General features: G+C 40.4%; 1 protein-coding gene across 1 annotated transcript; it reads right to left on the bottom strand.

Moving 5' to 3' along the window:
- Positions 1–7,739: 7,739 nt before the first annotated feature.
- Positions 7,740–23,945, bottom strand: ttc12 (tetratricopeptide repeat domain 12). The gene is made up of 21 exons (XM_069669072.1): positions 23,888–23,945; positions 23,292–23,446; positions 23,012–23,033; positions 21,489–21,566; positions 21,249–21,370; positions 21,072–21,131; positions 20,563–20,634; positions 20,158–20,218; positions 18,974–19,162; positions 16,694–16,763; positions 14,639–14,727; positions 14,087–14,255; positions 13,548–13,643; positions 12,581–12,644; positions 12,324–12,458; positions 12,052–12,144; positions 11,628–11,696; positions 9,829–9,930; positions 9,417–9,516; positions 8,938–9,166; positions 7,740–7,914 (listed from the first exon to the last, which is right to left on the bottom strand). Exons 1-21 carry the CDS (start codon positions 23,937–23,939, stop codon positions 7,845–7,847), a joined length of 2,097 nt encoding a protein of 698 aa, XP_069525173.1. The 5' UTR covers positions 23,940–23,945; the 3' UTR covers positions 7,740–7,844.
- Positions 23,946–25,142: the final 1,197 nt, after the last annotated feature.

The raw sequence follows: 25,142 nt of genomic DNA, 5'->3' as shown, positions 1-25,142 counted from the left end.
GGCGCAGAGACTGAAGAATCAGCTCTTCCTGTCAGGGCGTGAGAACTTCTGGCGGCGGTTGGCCGACTAAGGCTGAAAAGTGTTGCTGCGCCACGAGCATCAATTAACGCACTGTTGTGATCATTACCTTGGAGAAGAACACTTGTCCTACAGCTGGCCGGCGCGTCAGTGATGGCGGGCGTCTTGATTACTGAACCACTGCTGAAGTCCAAGATGGTTGAGAGAATTTGGAAAGCATTTTTATCATCTATTTCTTTTGACTGTGGGTCCCCGGTGCTAACCGTCTTTCCAAACATTTCTGCATTTCTTAATGGTTTCCTTAAAGTTTGGAGTGCCTTTGATGAGCCGTAAAGTACTGTGATCGCTGAAATTGGCTTCCTTGTGACAGAAGTTTCACTTGAAAAGGTTTTCTTTGATTCTTTCCTGGTGTCTTTTTGTGTCACCGGTGATATCTCAGCATGAGACTGTGTTTGAAATGCAGCTGTTGAGAGAAGATATCTGATTTGGGAATCATTCAAAATGCTTAAATTCACAGTCGTATTGAAGGATAAGGAAGGAAATGTCAAACTGTGAATCGATTGTCCCCCCACACTGAAACTAGAGCGCTTGGTGATGCTTTGCCGACTGATTTCTTTGTTCAGTATGTCTTCTTGTTTTCCAAATGACCGTGAATGTAAACTGGGTAATGAGGTTGTAAATTGATTGAAATCTAAAGCGAGCCCCTCCGTACTCAGAGAGTCTGAAGAGCCATCAGGTGACAGTTCAGGCTGAGCCACAGATTTCTCAGTGGACGCTCCTCTTCGATCTTTCTGGCAGGTCAAACACAAGTTTGTCCCAGTGTTTCCTCTCACTGAATCTTCTGTTGAATCACCTTGGAAGATGGATTGCATCGCGCCCGATAGATACTCGTCCATCCTTCCCAGGTTTGAAATACCCTTTTCATCCTCGCCTTGAGGTCGTTTGTCATCATTGTCATCACTCGGCGCGGCCAGGTTATCAATTACACGGGGATGAGATGCAGATAGGATTGGAACTCCGGGCCCTCCGTCAGCAGATGTGAGAGTAATAGAGTCTGTGTTTCTCTGATTTCTGTTATCACGCAGAGTGTGAGGCCCAAGTGAGGCTTTCAGCACATCCGCAGACAAGCGGACCTCAGGCTCCAGGGTGCCATTCATCATCGATTCAAATGCAGCTTGTGTAGAAGAGAAAGAAATCATCTCATTATTAGAGATCAATTGTTTTTCTGATTCAGTGTGAATCCTCATACCTGATGTGAGATATTGGCGCCCATTTCTCGTAATGAATCGTTCGCCACTTGCTGAGGCAATTACAGCCGATGCTTTTATGTTTTGTGTCGTCTCATGAGGTGGCGTTGGTCCGGTGTCAAACAAGACCGCCCCTGGAAACTTGGCAGTCACTGCCACAGCGGTGTGTTGATGTGGATTTTGTTGAGGTATTGCTTCTGTGCCATGACCGATCGTGTTCTCCTTTCTCAACAGCAGATCTCCTCTGACAAGTGTGCCTTTTGTTTGTTCTGTGCGGTAACCTTGGAAATCTTCTTTTTCTGCCCCGACTGCAAAGAAAAAGAAATCAATCAATCGGCTTTCTTTCCTGAAAGCTGTCCTGTAACATGCTGTGCCATCACTTTTACCACATTTAAAGAGTTATCTCGAGATGTTGCTGTTTTTGAGACAATAAAATATTATCAAATAAGTCATTGTTATTTTAAAGGTATCCCCAGGGATGCAGGAATCATACAATTCATAGTTTATAAGCAGATTTGTATTCAACACATATAAGTCAGTTAAGTCCAAAAACTACCAGTTAACTGTGAGTATATGGTGTTTATTCCCGACACTGTGTGGATGACTGAAGGGAGCAGTCCTGCCCTCACTTCACTCGGGCTGCTCCCCGTCAGTGAGATGAAAGAGGAGAGTGTTAGGTGATAAATTAGGATGGTGCCAATTAGGCTGTATTTTTAGACGTCTGCATCCACGTCAAGCATCACAGCTACACAGCTAACGCTCACTGGGAGACGGTGAGACGGTGAGTGATTATAGCTAGGATAGGGAACTTATTTAACAGGCATTTTGTGATACATTTGTTGAATCACATGCTGACATTTATCATTAAACTAAATGCTCTGCCAAAATCAATCAGATATCAGTTGCTGTTGCAGGCCTGTAAAAAAGGTGACTATTAAACTCTTCCACAAAGCTAAGCAAAACTTAAGCCTTTGCTTAGAAAGGTTCCTAAATAAGTTAAACAACCTGAAAGTAATTACAGGGCAGCTATAATAAGATATGTTTGAATTCTGGAGCTGCATTGTTTCATTTATCATCTTCTTTAGAAAAGGTTACAAGACTTCATCCCTTAAAAAAGGAAAGAAGATAGTGTCCCAGGATTCATTGCATCACCAGTGATGCACCATTTGACCATTCATGAAAACAATCAACATGACAGTGGTAGGTTTGTATGGAAGCCCGAAGTAGACATGCATCCATACATACATTATATTTACTCTGTTTTCTCGGGATAACGAGTACAAGTCATTCCCAGTTGTTTTCTCGAGATCTTGATTTATTTATCTCATTATCTCGTGATAACAGGATAATTGTCTGCCGATCTGGAAAACAAAACAACATCTTCGCATTAAACTGTTTCCAGCTACAACGTCTCCTATTTACAATATGTTGCTAACGCTTCGTCACAGACACGGACTGTCATGATCTCCATTGTAGCCGCCACCGTCACAACAATCAACGTTACCGTACGCTGCCACAGCGGTACCACACCAGTAGCTAGCATTATTGCAAAGTCGACATGGCGAAAACAGATGGTAGGCTGTAATTTGTGTGTGTTTTGAATGAAAATAAATTGAAATAGTGTTGAACTAACTTGTATACACGTTTTCATAGATAGCTTTTTGCCACTGGGATACCGAAAAATAGACTGCGTCTCATATTCCAGTGCGACTTATATTCCAGATTTTACGGTAAATAAAGTGCATGTCCACTTAGGACTTCCCCAGGCTTGTAAGCTTTTTTTCAGGAATTAAACACATATTTTCTTCAAACAAACAAATTGGTATTCATGTAGATAAATATGAGGAGAGGAAAGGAGGGTAAGAAACTATTTCTTTCTAGTTTTGGTGATCCGTATTCATTTTCATTGTTTTACTTTGAACCTTTAAATCTAGATTACTCTTGACGGCTTCTCAAAAGAGGCCTATCCTAGCTTTAGGGTTAGCTTTAGAGAAATGTTGAGTGGATGAGTGTGTCCACATATCATTAGTATCACAAGGACTGTAATAGCCACAGAATGGGCACGACAGGTTTAATGTGCATTTATGCCTCTCTGCCGATGTGTTCGTGTTATTGTCGTAACATGCAGCGAAGGAATCGGTCTATATTTCCGCTTAGCTTATTTTATCAGTTGATTGGTGTGGGTAGTAAAACGGCACATGCAGTGAAATGTGCAGAACTGGGACTTGGGAAAGACAATTTAGTGACCCGAGCTGCACAGTCAACCTTCTTGTAAGCTCCACAATGTGACAATACTTATATAAGGTGCCTACATTTCCAGACATTTCCCATAGTGACGGTTGGTAATAAACAGTTATAGACAAAAGGAGCACATGCATAACATTACAAATACATTCATGCACGTTAGTTTGTTTTCTGCAATAGTAAATGTATTTGACATTTGTTAAAAGTAAGCAAAACTAATGGCTCCCATTCAAACCTCCGCAGGGTACCTTTAATAATTTGAACCCTGTTGTGGCAGATACAAATTCAAAGTCGAAGAATGATGTTGACGCCCCTCGGTGTGAGTGATGGCTTAGATATAAAATGTTTGAGTTGTACTCTTCACTGTTTGTTGTAGCAGTATTAAAAAGCAGTTTTCTAATTCATTCAGATGTCATCATGTCAGTTTATCATTTAAAATAATGACAGTAACAACACCTGTATTTTAGAGGAAATGATCGAATGATGAGATAGTGTGGGAGACAAAAGAATCTAATTATGAAACACTGCTGATGGTGTTTTTTCTGCACTGTAAATGAGGATAAGACAATGCGAGGTAGACCCATTAATTTTAATATTTCACTGAATGTTGTTAATTAACACATTAGGTAGAAATTTTAAGAAAACCTCTTTTGTTTTTCTTACTTTAAAAGCATTATTTAAAGCTATCCAGCTGCTCCTTGTTTCTTTAAGTCCGAACTGACAAACATTTCTGAAAAGAGATTTTTGCTTTTTCTTGGCTTTGATTAAAATGTATATACAAAAGAAAATTGCAGAAAAATGTTCTCAGAACATGAGTCCCTGCAAATAAAGTTTACAATATTTATCATCAAGGTCAAAACTGAAAGCTGTAAAAGTATTTAAATGTAAAAATGTATCCATTTGATTTTAATCAGATTTCAGCAGTGGTTTAAATAAGCTGGCACACAATAGAAGGAACTTTTGTGCTGTACCTTAAAAAACACCAGAGATGAGTACATACCTGTCAGCAGGAACAATCCTATAGTGAAACAGTAAAGCCTCCTCATATCTGTTCAGTCCTTTTCAGCCAATTACTCAAGCCCCAGTGAATGAGTGTTGTTATTACAGTTTGATCCAACTGAGCAGACGGTATCAGCTGTTTGCAGGCACACACAGATGGTGTGGTACCTTACAACGGAGCTTTTGTCCTCTGCAGTTCATCTACAGATTCGATTTCTCAGTAACCTTTCCTTGTACAGTCAGTGCCGATGAAACGTCCCAGTCGGGTCCTAAATATGAAAATATGACATGACAAGGAAATACAAAAAAGAAATGGGATCAAAATTCTAATTTTTGCAAGTAATTTATGGTTTAACTATGAAATTAATAGTCCGTAGTTACGTAAATACGCCTTTCCTTGCATTTACACCTGTATGCTTGAAACTGGGACCTGCCTGGTGGTGCAGTGGTTAGCGCTGTCGCCTCAGAGCTAGAAAGTTCCTGGTTCGAATCCCAGTTCAGACGAAGTGGGCCTTTCTGTGTGGAGTTTACATGTTCTTCCCGTGCATGTGTGGTTTCCCTCCGGGTACTCCGGCTTCCTCCCACAGTCCAAGGACTGCTCATTAGGTTAAAATGGCTAGTATGCGGGAATGTGGGCGTGAAAGGTCGTCTGTCTCCGTGTGTCAGCCATTTGATTAACTGGTGATCAGTCCAGGGTGTACCCCGCCTATCGCCCAATGACAGCTGGGATTGGCTCCAGCGGGGTTCAGTGTCTTGCCTAAGGACACTTCGACATGTAGACTGAGGAAGCTGGGGATCGAACCACCAACCTTCCACCTGAAAGACAATCCACTCTAGCACTGAGCCACAGCCGTCCCTGAATAACTGAACTCAGCCAAGCTGGAGCAGTTCATATCCATCTCACTTCTCAGTGTGGAGGGGACGATCTTCTTCAGCATCCTATCCAGAAGGATGTCCAAGTTCCTCCTAAAGAATGGATACATGGACGCCTCAGTACAGAAAGGTGGCATCCCAGGAGTCCCAGGGTGCCTAGAGGGGAAGGGAGACCTGGTTGTGATTTGGCTCGACCTCGCCAATGCATACGGCTCAATGCTCCACAAGCTGGTTGAGACCCCCTTGGATTGGCATCATGTACAGAGCAAGATCTAGGACATCATCCTGAACTACTATGGAAACTTCAAGCTTCTGTGTGCGACCTCTGGGAGCTCAACATGTGACTGGCACTGGCTCGAAAAAGGGATGATAACAGGATGTAGGCATTCTATCTCAGTTATTCTCTTCGCCTTTGCCATGAACATAGTAGTCAAGGCAGCTGACACTGAGTGCAGAGGCCCGCTGTCCAAATCTGGTATTCGGCAGCACCCGATCAGGGCCTTCATGGATGACCCGACTGTCACCACTGCATCAGTGGCTGGGGGCACAAATATTCTCCAGGGCTGGGAAATTTTATGGTAATGTGTCCATAGAGATATGGAGATATTTCACCACAGATGTCACCCTGGTGGTGGCGTGGAGGAAAAGTCAGGAGGAGATAAGTCATTAGGATTCATCTTCTAAAGACCATGAATGTCTATGCAAAATGATTTGCTAATCTGTTTTATAGATATTAATCTATGATACATTAAAACTTGAAACTGGAAAAGGTCAGGGGATCACCACCTCTGGCTACCGTATATCTGTGACAAATTCTGTCTGATCATCCCTCTGATTGGAGAATCACTCTCCTAGAAAACTCAATATGGCCTTTTGTCCCCTCCTCAGGTGTTACAACGCATGTAATTGTCAAGCGTTAAAAACATTTCTGATACCAGCTTTTCCCCCATGGCCATCCGATTTAAGGCCACAGCACACCCACAAATACACTCTCACCTGCCTTAATCCAAATCCTCCACACTATTAAACTGTTTCACAACATAGTGCAGCTATAGACTACTCGTCTTGTCTCTCCCAGTAACACAACTCTACAAGCCATCACAGTGTGCAAACATTATGCCAGCAGAGTTATAGCTCTGACCTTCTTGCAGTGGTGTGGCTGAACACTCAGTGGTGCAATGGTTATAGCTGCAAGACAAGTTGCATGATAAATTATTGGGCCGCGCACTTCCTGTGAATTTACAAGTTATGCTCATAATTCAAATACATGCAGATCTGGCAGATCCCTAACTCAGTCAACCTGCAAACTCTTTAAACGCATATTTTAAGATTTCGAGATGATTTGTACCTCTATTACTGCCGTCCAGAGAATCCAAACACTCGGGGAAAAGCTGTTTTTTTCATCAGCAATAAATACTAAAGATAAATGTTAAAGCCTGGCACAAGGAAAGTTTACCCACTAGGGTTGCAGTTTTTTAGAACTTGTAATCATGGCCACATTGGTGGATGAGACAGCCAGTATTATCAGATGTTAAGCAGGCTGTATGCTGCATTATTCACATTTAACTCACAAAATAATGACACCTCTTTAAAAGGGATGCAATGTTCTAATTATTTACACACTTCCAATTCCTATTTATATTCCTAATACCTATTTAAGTGGTGTATTCTGTCATATATTGAATGTATTTTCTCAGTACAAAAGTATTCAGGAATTTAGTTTAATGTTATCCGCAGCCTCACAGCTGGGGCCTTCCTGTGTAGAGTTTGCATGTTCTCCCCGTGCATGCATGGGTTCCCCCCGAGTACTCCGGCTTCCTCCCACAGTCCTAAGACATCATGCTTCTTAGGTTAATTAGTGACTCTAGAATTGCCTGTAGGTGTGAGTGTGAGCGTGTCTCTGTGGATCAGCCCTGTGATTGACTGGCAATCAGTAAAGAGTGTACCCCGCCTCTCGCCCACTGGCAAGGCTCCAGCCCCCCGTGAGACCCAGAAAAGGATAAGTGGTATAGATAATGTATGTATGTATGTATGTATGTATGGAGAGACATATAAAGGAGGTTAAACAAACTGCACTTAAACTTCCATCCACACGTCTTCATGGTAATTAATTAAATAAATTCACATGGGGTTAAAAAACAAGGACAGCCTGGATCAATATGAATGTTTATGACATTTATGCAGATTAAGCAATTAGGAGCAGAATCTGATTTAAATGCAACAAATATTTAATCTACCACAACAAGTCATTAGCTTTTATCTATATATATATATATATATATATATGTATATATTTAAGTCAGACTTCTAAGCAATGAATCGTGTTTATAATATAATTAAAAAAGTTTTATTTTTAAGGCTGTTTTTCTTCTTGGGAGGAGTTTTGGTTCCTCACACAGAATACAGAAGAGAATAAGACTGATTACAAGCAATTGGATTATATAACATGTCTCTGTTGCGTGTTCATGTGATGAGCTTCATGCAGGAGTGCAGGATCTCAAGGCCGTGTAGTTCTCGAAGTTCATTCATATATCTGCAATCAACAAAAAAATGCATTAAGAGAAAACACAATGAGAGTGGGTTCAATGTGTTGTCACAGTTAAATTTACACGTGATTTTCTTAACTAAAACTAAACATCAGCACAGTCCCAGCACAGCTCTGTCGCCTTCAGGCTCAGTAAACATGTTCCTAGCAACAAAGAGACGATGTTTGTTGCTTCCATCTTCTACCATTAAAGATAATTGCACCAACAATTACCCTCACATAATCGGAGGTGCGTAAGTGTAGAGAAGATGGGCCACAGCACAAAACCATTGTTCAGGAGAGGATGCACTCAAGTTTGATTTTACTCACCTCGGAGAGTGGAAATGAAAGGATATTCACACTTAAATTTCAGGATAAAAACAAATCATTTGAAATACTGAAGAAAGATAGAGAGAACTATTGTAAATCTGGAGGTAATATACACTTGCAGCTGTTTTATAATATTTCCACAAGATACTAACTAATGTGGACAAAAAACAATCAAGCAAATATAAAAACCTACAGCCAAAACCAAAACAAGACTTGAAACCTGTGACCAATATTATAAAGTTAAAACACTTTCTCTATGACAGTCTTTCCCCTTTTCTTTCCTTCCCTCTTACAACAGTCAGGGAGAGTCTAAAAATGCATTCAGTGCAATAAAGGCTGTTGGCCATTAGCCCGTCCATCATGATAAGGCAGTAAACCGACTGCAAGCATTAAGAGACGGTAAAGCTAATGTCACGCATGAGCGTAGTTAGCAGATCATCACATCAAAGAACGGTCATATTGGTGGGTGTTTGCAGGAAAAAACAAGACAAACTGAAATCAAGACATATATTGAACTATTTGAAAAACAGTAAATCAGATGCACAAATAAATATACTACACAGATAATCTTTGCCGGACCCATAACGTCACATTAGCTCTTTGTCAGAGTGGCATTTAATCTAGTCTAGTGAATTCTCCTCCAGGCTACTTTTGCAGATGTAATCAACAGCATGCGGTATATGGAATGAGGTGAGAGGGCACCTGGGCTCAGATCGACACAGCTTCCCGAGAGCGATCGCTGCATTTTGCTTCACAGCTGTCCTCTTAGCGTCCCCTGCAGCGTGGCGCAGAAGTAGCGGCACAATATCAGTGCCCAGCAGGCTGATGGCAATTCCCTCCAGCTCGAGGCAGTGGGCCAAGCACAGGGCTGCGTTTCCTGTCACCATGTCATCACAGCTGGCACCCAGCAAACGACGTAAAATGGACAGGTCTGTGTGGAACAATACATGAAAAACAGATAGGAAGGGAACTGCACTTTAAAATGTGTTAAAAGAAACATGTTATGGTGTACATCTGCAGATAAACTGCAGAATGCACTCACACACATACAGTGTGCATACAGCCCCGTTTACACTTGTACACACACACTTAATTTGCATATTAGGTCAACTTTCAAATGTTATTCATGGAGTAATGAAAGAGCCTGTAAAAGTTGTTCCACTATGTCAATCATTTCTCACTTTTATCACACTTCACCAGCTCCTCCCGGGCCAACTGACTGGCAGCAGTGCACACTGTCAGAGTCTTAATGGCATACTTCGTAGCAGCCTGCCCTGTCCCCTGAACAGGCAGACAGAAAAATAACAATTACAAAAAGTAAAAGGACTGTATATATAAAAAAACACAGGACTATAAACTATAACAGTTCATCAGAATGTTTGATTTAGATTTGTTATCTGGATTGTTTTTTTATATTGATTTTGAACTATACCGCATGCAAATTATAGCATATGATAGGACTTCCTTAATCATGTCAAGATTTTATTTTGAAGAACGACAAATCAATTTAAAGATAATTGGAAAAGAGTGAGAGAAAAGGTAAGATAGTGCCGATGTATTCACAGAATATGTACTGTATATACAGTACTACACCTTGAGCAGCCTGCGCATAGTCCGGACTACGCCACCCTGAATAACGTGCTGCAAAGCCTCCGAGGACTGAGGCAGGATAGTACTCAGCACACCTGTGGCTCTCTGCAGGATGAAGAAGGATGTCGGCATTAGAACGGGAGATGATAAAAGAAAGAAGCAGAACAAGAAGAAGCAAGAAAACAAACAGGAGAACCGCTGTTTCAGGAAGTTATATCAGCACTTATGCAGCAATAAAGTAAAGAAAATCCATTCAAAAAGGAGGTGAGAAAGTTGCCTGAAAACACGTTTGGAGAGCAAGCATTAGAGAGAATTAGAAAAGGGTCACACACGGGTGCCTGCTTTGTGTTGCATGCAGGATCTGTTGAAGGACACATTATTGTTGCATAGAGAAAATTGAGGGCACGGCTCAGTAATTTGAGGTCACAAATGAAGTCATTTTACAGTGTAAATCTCTCAATAAAGGTTAGACAATAAGCACATTAAGCAGACAAATTTGAGAGATTAATTAGTAAGTCAAGGGCGCAAAATTACTCAGCTGAGTGAATCAGTTATTAAAAAAACATTTATCTGAAGAGATTTTGATTAACTTCCGTTTTTACAGCTGTCATTTGATTATCACTGGAAGCCATTTACACAATAAAGGCTCTAATTAGCCCTCTACACACTGACTCTACAGCACCAAAGGGAAGACTTAGCCACAGACCCAGATATCTTTCACGGGAAACGGAAGTAAGAGGCCTCCAACATTAAACTTTAATTTGGCCAGAAACACCAGCTTCATTTAGATGATAATGCATCATGTGTGCAATAAGGAAAAAGGAAACTTTTTTGCTAACATGCTAGCATTAACAGCTTTTCCAGGGAATAATATGACTGTGTGTCTGGCAGCTTGTTTCTGACTTCTTCAGCCCCCTAGTGGCCAAAAACAGAGTAATATGGCTTTAAAAATTCTGGAGGAATGTTTTGATAATAATTCAATGACATTTTTTCTCATGGTTGAAGCAAGTTGATAAAAATGGAAGTTAATGGCATGGACAAACTCGTCAGTTTCTAACTCTTGTTAGCTCTCACACACACACATATTTCTTACACCTATTCTAAAAAGGCTAAACGTAATTGTATATAAGTAAAAACACACTGTAGAGTCATGCTTTAGGGCTATTAACTGCAAACCTACCAAGATGCATTAGGGGCAGAAAGTGGGTGAAGTCGAGACATGAGCAGAGAAAAATATAGAGAAAATAAAAACAGGATGTTGACACCAGGCGACAAGGAAGAAAGAGTGCCAGCCAGGCAGTAAGTGAGCATTAAAATAGAGTAAAGAGACAGGTGGCTGAAAGTGTGGGACTCGAAGGGCTTTACATAGGCAGTGTGAAACTGCTATAACAACCATTAGCACAGACAACAGCACCTGGAGCTAGAGTTTCAATCAAATGTAATGATATGTATACAGGAGCCTAAGAATATTGTGGATTGCTGTTACCACCATTTGGGGCAGCAAGCTCACAAGCCCTTAAAAAGGACCATTACTCAAGACTAATGTCTTTTATTTGTGTCTAGTTACCTGAAAGTCAAGTTTGGAGAAACCAACATGAAGAAGTTTTCTGCGAGAACCTTCAACAAAGTATTTTCATGTTTTAAAACTCTCTGGGTCAAATCAGACAAACATGAAAACCTAAACCTACAGGGACTTTTGATGCTTTGAAGCAGCTTCATATATGATGTGTTCCTACTCATAGTCTTCTTTATACTATAGTGTACTGCCAAAGTAAAGTACTGCAAAAGTAAAGTTCACTCACAGTTACGACTCCTCCGTCAGTATGCCTCAGCAGGCCCAGACAGCAGTCACACAGTGAAACAGCATGCTCCTACAAAAAGGGGACAGAAAAAGGGCTAAACCAATTTTCACATACATTTCACCTCTGATTAGGTGGCTGATTAGGTCACACCACGGTTCACACAAGTACTCCTCCTTCTGCTTCCCATTCCACTGGCTTTTTTTGTTTTTCTTAAAATGAAGTTTATTTTCATCTTTTGGACTTCAGTGGTATGGGGGACTTTTATAGAAGATAGTCGCATCATATCAAAAAACAATAGTGTCCACTGTTGAGATGTCTGCAGATAAGATACAAAGTTCATATTTTCCCTCATAACATATCAATGTATGACTGAAACTCAACATAAATATCATAAATCAAACGCATCACACATCACTGGCTTTACCTGAATGACTGCAGAGGTGATAGTTGACAGGTTGATGATCAAACCAAGCAGAGGGTAGAGTACCTCTTTGTGATCATGCACACTGCACTGCTTCTGCAATGACAGCCAACAACTGTAGACTGAATAAAATCCCAACTGTTTAAAAAACAGGTCAACATTTTCATAATATTCACCATTTCTAATTTTGTCATTCAGACTATACTGAGGTGTTTCATGCTTGTGTTGTACAACAAACACCTGAATTGTACTGAACAATCAGTAATGATACTAACAATGGCCACGACAAAAGCCTTCCAGCACCCCGGATCATGAGCAAAATTGCGACGGATGACATCATCTCGAGCCAGACGGCCAACAGCTGATATCAGTGATGGAAGGACATGCTGATTGGATGCGCTGATATTTTTCTGAAAAATAAAGCCAACAAATGCAAATTTGCCCAGACATACACATAAAAACACACAACTATACATATTCAGTGCAGTTCAGTGCTGTATATAAGCTGAATCTTTGCATCTGTAGGTCTTACCAGTATTGCTGTGAAAGGCGCAATGACAGAGTCTGTCGACACGCTTCTTAACTGTTTGCAAAATCTGTAAGAAAATATGAAAACACGTCTCCTAAATGTGAGTTTTCACTGATTATTTGAGCTGCAATTCAATTAAGTGCTGAAAAAGCATTGATTGTCACGTCTCTGAACCACATTGAGGCAGAATAAGGCAGACGGTTTTGCTGCACAACTGCACAGCATGGCCAAGTTGCTTTGACTTATGACTTAAATCTATAACTTAATATGCTGTAAGCCATGTATAAATACTGTGATTTACAGAAGTGTATGGGCAGATTAGGAGTGGGAATCGCAGGGTAACTCACGATACGATACGCAATACTTGGCCCACTATAACAATAATATCACGATACAGCTGTTCTGTGATAATTGATATGTTGCAAGACAATCATATAATCAAACATCAGGATATTTGATTAACTGTCATGTTAAGTCATGGAGTAGTGGCGTAGTAAGCTTAGCTTCTATAATGAAGAGACAACTCTGTAGGATATTTCTCTCTTTGAGCTATAGACAAGAAAAATTGATCTCCCCATTTCACTGCTTGACGCCTCGACTCATTTCCTGCTGTGTTCAACAGCCTGAGTTGTCCTTTCATGTCTATTTTCATGAGGCACCAGAGAGGGAAACAGGCTTAGAACGGCCTTTTGCCTTCAAGTGACATTAGCACTTGGATAGCACATGTTGAATTATTGAACATGTCACACTTTCCATTTCTCACGGGACCCCTCCTGACGTGATGTGAAAGTGCTTTTAATATACATGGATATGATGTATGGGAGGATAATAGACTGCTTTGAGGGTCATATTCTGAACTCTGCGGAAGATCTGAAAATATAGATTTCCTCATGCAGAGATAAAATTATTAGTTTCTAGCATGTGAGGAGGATAACTCTGTTTGAGCAGGCTGCTAATCAGTAAGTCATACTTGTTTTCTGCCGTTAAGTTCTCCAGAATATCGACTGCTGTTTTTTCTTGCCGCTGCGATGGCTCTGCGATGCACGCCATGAGGTTCCCCGCTAACCTTTGGATCCAGATTAAGAAAGATAAAGAACCAGAAACAGAAGAGAAAGACAGAGAGGGACACAAAAAATAATGAGTTTTACTGCTATCACTGAATATTTTGAACCCAAATAATGAAGTTGTCCACCTTTAGACTAATATATTTGATAACAACACCAAATGGAACGAAAATCCAATCAGCTGCAGCTCAGATATAATCAGAACTAAATATAATATGAAGTCACTTGGGCCACAATTTTTAAAACTATTTCCCAGAGCAATGATACACAACATTTATGAAATCTCATTAATGGTCATGGAAATTGGACTGAAAATCACAAACAAATATGGCTCAGGGCTGACCTAAAGTAACCCCAACCCTGATTTAATGTAGGGGGAAATATGAAACACTACATTGTTGCTTTCATCAGTTGTGTCTGAAGACAACATAAAGAAATGTCTTACAAGTGCACATTCAGGTTGTCAATGGCCAAACATCTGCCATGTGGCATCTGTGAGAGCAGATCCAGCAGTGCCAGACATTCTGTCTGCACATCAACATGCTCTGATGTCACCAACAGAACGACGGACTGTCTGGTGAGCGCGCATGTCATCAACATCTTCTGGTTTTCATCTGAAAAACAAAAGAAACAGGGCATGTACAAAGAATGAGTTCACTGAACACAGTACCCTCTTATGTCCCCAGTGAACAAGCACCCAGGCTGTAAACCCAATAACACGATCATCAAGTCACTTTACTTGTAGTAGACACATTGGGAAAAGCTGCAAACTGTAAACAAATTATATCAGTCTATGTGCTGAAGCCCACGTGGCCTGTTTGAGTAGGAGCAAAAAAAGGCTGTAAAAAGAGGGAAGGCCTGAGTATCACACTGACAAGTCATAATCGAGCATTAGTATTTCATTATTTATTTTCCTCTATTTCCTGCTAACTCTGCAAGAGCAAATGGCTACATGGACAAATAAAGAAAACAAAACGCAATTCAATTACCAACATACCATTTCCACAACAAATAGCCCTCCATAATTTCAGTACAGACACACACATCTGCTGGCTGTCTGGATCCTTTGTTTCCTGCAACAGGCAACTGTGGAAATCATAACGTCAGTGATCTTAGCTTGGTTCTCTTCTTAATGACATCATACAAATCAAAGGGAAATATTACTGTCACATAATGAAAGTGTTGTTTTTATGAAAGTATGCCAATAAAATATAATTAACACAACACAAAGCAAATAAAGCGGAAACTAAGGGTATAAAAACACAATGTTACACATGACAAATGTCCAATATTTACTTAATGGCCAAATATTAATTGATAAAACCAGACGCAGGCTGTAATTTACATAATGAGCAAAATGTAATTTAATTTCTTATTAACAACAAAAGTTCTTGATGCAGCAGCAAGCTTTTTTTTTTGGCTTTTTGCCTTTATTTAATGGAACAGCTGAAGAGAGACAGGAAATGTTGGGAGAAGAGAGTGAGGGATGACATGCACCAAATGATCGGCAGACCAGGAGCTGAACCTGCGATCAGTGCATCGAGGACTGTAGCCTCTGGATATTGGGTGCCTGCTCTACCAACTGAGCTAAACCAGCACCCCAGCAAGCAGCATGTTTTAGATACCAATTGGCACTCTAGTATCAAAAAATAGTAAGAAATAGGATTATTTTAATAGGGCTATAAAAAGCAAATAAAGTACAAAAACGTGCCATAAGCACAAAAACAATGATTTATGTATGGTAATGATATTTAAAGCTCGGTTTGTGTTGATTTTGGCGCCCCCTGTGGACAAAGCTGTACCTCTTATTTCTTTGCTGATTTTGTCCTGTACATGCAAAACATACAAAACCTGCCCTGGAATAATAAACAAAGGCAGCGTGCAGTTGATTGCTTCGTCTGACACCTAACCCCCGCCAGTGGTTTTCAGGGACGCACTGCCGAGTGCCGTAGATAATCACAGCTGTGCTAATATTCAGTACATCATCACAACCTTGAGTGTGATATTGTTTTTATACAACAAACAAAGTATTCAGAACATGTGGCTGAGGCCGAGTGGTACACAGAGTGAAAAGTCTCAGTGATGTTGTTCTCTATATTACCACTCATGGAATCAGATTACTTGGTTGGAACTAACTGTTGTATAATACACTTTAACATCATAATTCACTGAGTCCTTCCATTTATGTACATTTGATGTAGGTACCTAGGGTAACATAGCAACATAGTAATCATTCACATCAGTGTTATCCCACTTAGACCTCACCTAACTCATCACTGTTGTCTCTACTTTGAAGAACCTTAGTCGTTACTAAGCCATCCCAACAACACTTTTATCTCCTTAATGTATACTTTTTGTCCTACGTTGCACTGTTTTTTGGGACTTCTATATTTTCAATATCATGGAACACCCTTGTTTACTTCTTTTCCAGACCCCTTCCCAAGTTTTACTCTTCAAAAAGAATTAAGGCTCCTTATAGCAGTGCCAAGAGGACATGAACTCCTTCAGTGCTCCTTCAGATTGGGATCGGGACAGGCAACAAAGCATCGGCCCTCTTTGCTACAGGGCCCACATAGGTTTCAGTCGACTGTATCTGGCTGACAGCAATATCCTTACTGGCTATTTCCATCATGCTCAGACTGCAATTTCTTGGCGCTGTCTACTTTCCGGACACTGTGTTCTAACAGGAATAATGACAGCGCCAACAACGGACAAAATGGGAAGTACGTGACAAGTTAATAATAATCTTACTGAACTGACACGCAGGAGTCATAATTTGCATCTTGTACAGAACAACCTCGCTTCCTAGGACAAAACACAGAGCTTTTACTTATTTCAGAGCTCATATCAATCTTCAGTGCGATCATCTTTTCCTCTTTGGGTTATTGCACAAACAACCAGTGAGAGATTGAAGGGGGAGAGAAGGAGGAGGAGAAGGGGGAGTGATGTCTCTAGTTTAGACCATCATTGTCTCTGTATTCCCCTGTCTCTGGGTCCATCTGTCAAAGTACCACTGAGAGCTGACAGCTACCTCTCCCTCTGGCCTTCTTACCTCCTCACCATGTCATTGCTGCTGATGATACTGAAGCCATTGTTCAGTCTGAAAAGGGTCTGGTCTGTACCTGTTGGAAGAGAAGAGTAGATAGTGTAAGAAGACAGAAAACCATACATCATCGCCAAGTGGCCTTGAAACACAGCGCCTCTCAGTTTTAGTTTAGCTTGTAATTGTTCACTGGTTTACAAGGCCAAGAGAGAAAGAATAAATAATATGTTGATAGAGTCAGGCACAGCGAGGAGTGGTCTATTTCCCACTCATGGTGAGCATACAGAAAGTAGAGCAGAGCTGTGAGGTAGTACTTTTAGAGGAGAAAGCTTGTAATGTCAGCCCTGCTGCGGTCCTTTCAGTTGTGAGTTATGTAAGTTTTGCCCTTTTCCTTTGAATGGCACTGTGAGACAGGCATTATATCATTTGACAGTAGACTTTTATTCATCTGAATGATGAAAAAAGAGAGAACGGATAAGGAATGTTTCCCCATTTGCAGTGGACATTCTGCAGGGTAAAAGAATATGATATATGAGTACTAGAAATAGTGATACAAGGACAGAGAGCTAGCGTTACACTGAGGGCTGGGTTCTAATAGCTGTATGGTTCGATTAGGGACCAGCTTCAAGCTTCCCTCTTTTATTCAATCAGCCTTGGGTGTGTGGTCAATGTAAAAGAACTGTAACAACAGGGTGGAGTGTGTCAGAATGTCTTGTTTCTTGGCTGGAATATAACAAAAGAAGAACTCCTCAGTGTGCCATTAACCTTGATGAATTGTTCGACAACGCTGTTACACAAAAGCTGCAGTTTCTGCCTTTTGGCAACAACTGAAAAAAAGTTACTTTATTAACTGCCGGCAGTTTCAAAGTCATTTAAAGAATGTTGAAAGTATATCAGCAGCTGCAGAGTAGGGGGGGGACAACCTGAGGGAGAGCAACTGCTGTCTGTGTACAATGGCCCCCTTTTCATTTAGCAGGGACAGATTTAAGTAACTTTGTCAACCTGATGCAATCATTATCAAATGAGTGCATGCAATGAAACATTTTCCTGCCGACAACTTTCCCAGCAAAACATCACAATGTTGTTTCTGTGCTGAGGAGAAATTAGAGCTGTGAGGGCATGTTCTTTTATTTGAAGCCCATCTAAAGCTACAAGCACCAGACTATAACAATACATCCCATCGAATGCAGTATGGGATTGTGTGTGATATTGTGGACCAGAGCTGTTCACTGCTCTTTCTTGATCAGAGAACAGGCAGGAAATGTTTTCTGTGCCCTGACAGGATCTCATTCTTAATTATATATAAGCATTGATAATCCCAGGCATGTTCCAGAGCCTCTGTTCACCTAGAGGACCTCAGGCTAGGCTGTCATAAATGTGCAAAGCCAAAGGACAGGTACCACCCTTCACTGGCTACGGGCTCTGACAGGATTGAGTGCAGGTATGCCTCTGAGGTTGTGATGGACACCTGCTATCACAGGTGTTTCATTAAACTGCACCTGAGACAGCTCCAGAAGGCTTAATAGTGTTTGCAGCCAGCCAATAACAACCCCCCCTCTATATTTGCTCTCAACATTGCCTACACGACCCTGTACCTATGCTAAAGGCTATTAAACAATGTTAATATAAGTGATTTCATTTAAACAGTTTGCTACACCTTAAAATATCACTTGAATGATGGAACAGCTGACACTGCTGGCTTGGAACAGCCCACTCAGCAGCTCGGCAACTAAATCACATCATCATTTATGCATCAAGGGAATATCTTATTCTGCTAATAGAGATGATCACAATCAGATCATGCCATCGCTGGAGGTTTCACCCATCTCTGAGCATTGCAAATAGTATAAAACTCTCTGTCACTGATCTGATAACAGAATAAACACGGAAAAAATGCTCTACACAGCAATTTCCATGACACTGTTTAAGTGTCATCTTACAGTGTTATGTAGTGTTTTCATGTACATATACCCGTCCTCTGCTCAGCGGCCCACCAGGCAGCAGTGAAGTGCTGCTGTTACACTGTGGATTTACAGTCTATATCGGAAATGTGCTCAGTATGACAAGCAAATGGAGCATGAGGAGAAATCAGTGATGGACAGCATAAAGACTTACCTCATTCTAAAGTATTGCATCAACTCCCTTTTTAACCACCCCAGGCTTACCAATACTGAAGGCCATTTTAGCCATACAACCAGGACAATAGGTGAATAAGTGACGCAGGTTTTATGTGAAAGAGTGAGGACAAAGGGGTTAGAGGATAAGGATAATTGTGTGAAGCTCACTCACAGTCAGTGACTGCTTGTGACAGAATCTCCACTCCTCCGCGATAGTAGAGGGGCATCTGCCCGGGCTTTGACAGCTTCTCCAGCAGCTGGGGCACTCTTCTTGCCTTCCCTCTTCCCTTGTCAAAGTCTTGCATCGCATTTATCTCCTGACCCTCTCTCTCCTCTTCCAAATGTACCTGTGTCAGGTATTCTGAGGAAAGAAAACAAAGGAAGGAAGAGAGGGAAGACGAGAGGGCAGACTCCCATCTGACAGGAAATTATTTCATAGCAGTAAATGTAGTTTTACTGTCACAGAAGTGAGAGAACTGAAACTCTCTTCTTGTGCAACAGACAGCCAGAGATTACCACCCATCCTGCCTTTTGCTGCTATCATTGACTCAGATCGAAGTAGGTCTGTTGCCAGTGTATGAGATATAAAATGCTACATAGCATATGACAATAGCTAATTACTGCAAAACAAACGCATGTGGGCCACAAAGTAAAGAAAGCTTTATGATTGCGTAAGGTAAAAGTGCTTTTTATGCCCTGCCGTGTTGGGAGAGCAGGTACTGAGTGAGTGAGTGATTCAGTGAGAGATTCGTGTAACTCGATTCAGACCTTCTGCTCAGGGGCAGGGAGCGAGCTCCAGGCGCCGGACTGCGGGAGCGAGTACTGAGTTGAAACAAACGCCAAAGTGGTTGCTTTTCTCACAGGGCCAGACTTATACAGTGGTCTCACCTCCCCCCTCCTACCCCTCCTACTAGCGGGTAGGAGGGGTAGGAGGTGGTAGTGGAGATGAAGACTCGTGACTACTGAGACAGTAAAAAGAGTCGTTCCTTTCACTAAAATATGTAAAGAGCACCATATCAGAGTTTTCAGGTGGAATATTTTCAATGCTATGTATTTAAAAAAAAGTATAATTTAAAACACAAAATTCTTTTATGGCAGGGCAACAACAAAGTGACATCAAGCTTAAGGTTGTAATGACAGCCTTACAACTGACTGGGCTGCAGTCAGTGACACATCCCCACTTCACTAAAAAACAACTACACAACGACTGTATTATTAATAGACTTTACTGCAACTACAGTTGTACCCATATATGGCAATACTCTTCTCCATAAAAAAGATGCAGGCAAAATAATGGCATGAATTAAATCCTCTAATGTTTTTCTAACCTAACCCATGAAAAAAAGCAGTCGTTACCTTTCACCATCTTGTCCATCTCAGGTTCCATTTCCTCGATTTTTTTAAAGCAGTTTCTGGCCTGAAAAACAGAAGAATTGGGTTCATCACTGACATGAAATCCATTTATGATTCTAGCAACTCAAAAAGACCACAGCATCTCAGCATAAGGGTCTGATACATAGAACACTGTGATACACCTATAAATAAAGATGTTTACCAGATTCTGTTGTTCAATTCAAGCATATTTCACAACGAATAGATGGAAATACAAATAGATCAGAGTTTTGAGACTGCGTCTTGCTTATACAACCCAAAATATATAGCCTTTTTATAGCTATAGTCAGATTAGACACCAATCTGTATGCAAAAGCAATGTGTAAAAATCTGGTGTGATTAGATGTAATGAAAGGTAATCATTCTCACCTCATTATATTTCTTCGATGCCAGATATGCTTTCCCCATGAGTAGATAAGCCTTTATGCAGCTCTCATTACACTGAAAAAATGATCAGGGGAGTGTATTAGTTAAAGCACTTCATCAGCAGCCCGTCATCAGCAACCCGTCATCAGCAGTGTAATGATGATTTAATGTTTGTGCATTGAAAACACTACCAGTTAGAGAGATATGTTCAATCTGAACCACAGAGACATACTCCGCTCCTGAAAGCTCAGTACAGTGACTTTTTGTAAAGAAAAACATTGATCATGTTTTTTCTTCAGTGAGCATCCCTGCACGGTTGGTGACCTGTGTCCTGGATCTATTACTGTTGGATAAGTGCAGTGCAGACAAACCACAACTTACTGTTAACCTATCCAACCTATTTCCAACCAAACATATTTCCACTGAGGTCCCAGGTTCACAAAGAACGATGCCTCACATGACATAATGACTAATGAGGCAGCAACTGACCCCACTTTCTATCCAGGCCTTACCTTCAGGGCCCATTCACAGTCACTGATGGCCTCCTCGTACTTCCCCAGCTTGATGAAGGCCTGCATAGATTTAAACATTAGACAGGTGGTAACTTAGCATCAATAATTTTAGATATTAGAAGGGATAGATAAAAGAGATTGGACTAAATGCCAAAAACATAGGTTGAAGATATTCACTTGTGCTCGGTTGGTGTACAATGGCTGCATGTCCCGTAGCTCAGCCAAGCCATCACTGTAATACTTCACAGCAGTTTCATAGTCTCCCTGTTTATAAGCTTCATTCCCCTTGTCTTTGAGTGCTGCAGTGACACAAACAGAACGTTTAAAGGGACTGCTCTGTTGGAAGCACAACAGAGCAGCAAAAACAGCCAACTTTTCACTCTCAACAACATATTTAAGAAACAGAGAATCACACACCAGTCGCCTTTTTCTCTTTTGCAATCCTCCTTAGTCTCCTCTCTTCAGCATCCCTCTCCATGATCTTCATGAAATTCTCTGGTTAGAAGAAAATGAAAACTTTTAAGCATAAGTGCTACAAGGAGGAAGGGAACTATAAAGATATTGTCATGAGGTCAGTCAGAAAAACTACTTTTTAACAAGGTTTTAAAGGTTGTGTTCGGTGAAATCCCACAGGGTTTTCACTGTGTGGGATTGTTAATGCAAAAAATGTTCTCCCAAAGACAGATTCAGGATTGCTCCAAGTCCAGTGTAATAAATATCAGTGGGGGTAATTTAAAAACTGTTTTGCTGTCTCCTAAGCCTCGAGCACAGTATTACTTCTCTTCCGCATTTTATGAATAGAATGCGTGATGTGTCAACTTCAATATTAGTATTTTTCACACACAGAGGTGTAAACGGCTCACGCATTTGCAGCGTTACAGTTTCTGATGAGTTTTATCCCCGGAAGAATTGAAAAGAAGGTTTGATTGGATGAAAAGTTGTTTTATATGTGATTCCACTTTCAAGTTGGTGGGGCTAAAAGGATGTGTGTACATGAGGAGATGTTGTAAAAAAAAAGTAATACCAGCTTTTAGACTCACCACTGGGACTTCTGAGTATGTTAATGTACTGCATGTTCAATTAGGGCTGGCTCCAACTTGCCAATTATCAAATGTTTAAGCACACAGATCAATAATTAGAGCCTGGGTATTTTTAATGGTTAATACTACAAGACTCCTATCCACTAAGAGGCCTCTGAATTAAAAAACAAACAACAACGACAGAGAAATTATGTCAAATAATTTAAATTCTGTTATCCATAGCTGTGCCCTCCTCACTGAGACATACTGACAGTTTGGTACGGGTGTCCACATCACAGCTATATCAAACCTCTGCCAACTAAACTGACAAAAATAGCATAAAGTGTGAGGGCGTCTGAACTGGTCTCAGCAGACAAGTGACAGATAGTACAAAAAATAGTCAACCTTGAGAGGAAAGATCCCAAAGGGTGCTTCATTGCTTCATAAGGACACACCTTGTACCTCTCTCCTTCTACTATGGCAGATGGTGAGTCACCTATCTGCCAGACAAGCGCAGTTGATTAAAACATCCCACTGCGCCTGATAAGAATAGGAACAAAATGCACAACAAAGTACTTATTGTACAATGAACAACAATCAGATGTGGCACAGAATAGGTTTTAAGTTTATAATGTGGATTAATCAGAAAGACTGATTGACATTTTCCAAGACCTGAAGCGCTTTATAGTCAAGGATGTCATTAAAAGCGGCTACTGAACTGGACTGTGTCTTTTACAGCTGTGTTTGTTCAGATCAGTGTAGTAACGCACATCATTCAGCAAAAAAAAAAAACAGTCAACACATACTGCTTCATTAATATAGTATATTTACTGCTGTGTTTTCTTAGTTTTTTGTTTGGCTATTTATGCATTCACAATTAGGACATATAAGTTTGCTTGAACAAAGAAATAACCAGCTCACCTGGACTCTCATTCTGCAGTTTCTGTAAAACAGAAAAAAAATACTTTGAATAGAATGTTAACAAAAACCTTCATTGTCACATCTGAGTACATCGCAGTACCCCTTGTTACCTGACAAGACTGAACAAGGCCAGCAACACAATAAGATAAAGTGTGTGTGTATTGGAGGGACAGAGCAACAAGAGTGAGAGAAAGATAGAGAGATGTAAAAACAAAGTGAAAAAAAGACTGAGACAGAGAGAGAGAACAGTACTTTGGTGACCTTGTGTGCATGTCTTTACCAATGAAGGTTGCTGTGGTGGGTTTGTGTTAATTGTAGTCTTGTTGACTTTTGTCCTGCAGGGTTCATTCAAGGCAGCTACGAAGCAATCAGCTTTTTCCATTGCTTTATGCTGGACATCGACTTCAGAAGACTTAAGATCCTGCACTAGCTCACCTGAAAAGAAATACAGATGGATTTTTTGGTTTACAGCGATGTGTTTATGAAAACACATACTATATGTTGTCAATTGTGCATGTAATGTGCTTTGTGTATACTTGTTATTTATTTTGACACTAACTAAGTTCTGTACAATTCATGCATATTTAACTATATGTGTTTCTCACAAAGAAGGTTCATATTTCATATTAGTGGTGGCGTCTAACCTTTGGCATGATAAAAACAATGGACTGTCCGTTTCTGTTAGCTAACGCTATATGGTGCAACATTACTATGTTGACTAACGTTAGTAGTGTAGCGTTAATTTACAACCCCTCATCTGTCCGTTTAGCCAACAAACCGACATAACGTAAATTTAGCTCCCCTTGGCAGACATATAACAATGTTAATTGTAAGCTAGCAATTAGCATTAGTAAGGTTAAAAAGTATATTACTCACTTATTTTGTCAACATTCTTTAAAAAACTCTCGAGGTCTTCGAGTTTGTCCATCTTGCTTTTGTCCTTTTGAGCCTGCGCCTCTTCCTTGTGAAGCTTTGTGGCTCTATCACACATTAAACAAGCTAACGCTAAATTTTCTTCACGCTCAAAGTTTTCCTCTAAAGTATCAGCGTTGAGTTGCCATAGTGACGGGATGCATTTAAGACCACTCGTAAACTCCCACACCTAACTTGAAACAGCACACAAGTAACGTTAACGTTATTCAATATTACTTAGTTTGAAATAATAATAATAATAATACAAAAATAAAAGACCATTAGAAGTCAGTGGAGGTCGTTTTTAACTGCCCCTGGTGGCACATGCAGAACGGAGACTAATGAAGGAAAAAATTAAAAAAAAATAATAATAATAACATAGCATAGACAAGGGTTAACTGTTGAATTGCTATCCGTTTCCTGACTGTGTTGTTCAACAAATGTCTGACTTGTCGCTCATTTCATTTTCACGAAAGCCTTAAAAGGCAGCTCTTCTTACTTTGCATTTGGGCGGTCAAATTATTTGCCTCAATCCAAAACAACATAAATGTCAAATGTATTTATGTTAATGAATCCAAATACATGATTTAACGGCTGGCGTGCTATTTGATATTTTATTCTTTAGACTAAAGTGCTGCAGTCACCCCCTTTCTCTGTACACAAATTCTGTGTATGCTGCCTGTTCAATACAGAGTGGTCAAAGACAGCTACTGTATATCTCTTCAACACTTCAATGAACCTGCTTTTGGAGTGGCCATCTCTACATGGAAGCGTTTTCCAGCTTGAACTCCTGCTTTCCTTTTGGTGAGCAACAGATCAACACTGCCCCCCTGTGGTTAAAGACACAAGAAGACACACAGCTATGCAATGACATGTTCTACAGTACATGAACATTTAATGTTGCCATAACTTTGGGAAGCAGTTAGAGGTCTACATAAATGTCTACATGTACACTTACAAAGATTTTAACATAATCACAATACACACAATACACAATACACATAATAATGATTAAATAATTATTAATAATAATAATATAATCATCTGTATTTGATGCTGGAAAGTTTGAATTTTGATTGACAAGACACATTTGTTATAGAGTGAACCAGTTTTGCATCAAATTGTGAATTCCATAAGCAGAAAGTTGCAATGCATATCTTCACAAGTTTATACTTCCACAGCTCATAGGATGTGGTTACAATAATTGCAGAGGCTTCGC

The sequence above is a fragment of the Semicossyphus pulcher genome, unplaced genomic scaffold (assembly GCF_022749685.1).
Source record: "Semicossyphus pulcher isolate SPU_LCO1_2020_fin unplaced genomic scaffold, fSemPul1.0.p SCAF_19, whole genome shotgun sequence".
Taxonomy (NCBI): domain Eukaryota; kingdom Metazoa; phylum Chordata; class Actinopteri; order Labriformes; family Labridae; genus Semicossyphus; species Semicossyphus pulcher.
This window is presented reverse-complemented; position numbering and strand designations above follow the sequence as displayed.

Bases quoted from the DNA above. Each gene is read 5' to 3' on its own strand.
- ttc12 (XM_069669072.1), bottom strand. From the start codon at position 23,939: ATGGACAAACTCGAAGACCTCGAGAGTTTTTTAAAGAATGTTGACAAA. The intron at 19,163-20,157 runs GTAACGACTGCT...TTCTTTCCTCAG, and splicing joins GATGGACAAGATGGTGAAAG to AATACCTGACACAGGTACAT. The intron at 14,256-14,638 runs GTATGTTGGTAA...TTTGTTTTTCAG, and splicing joins GGCTATTTGTTGTGGAAATG to ATGAAAACCAGAAGATGTTG.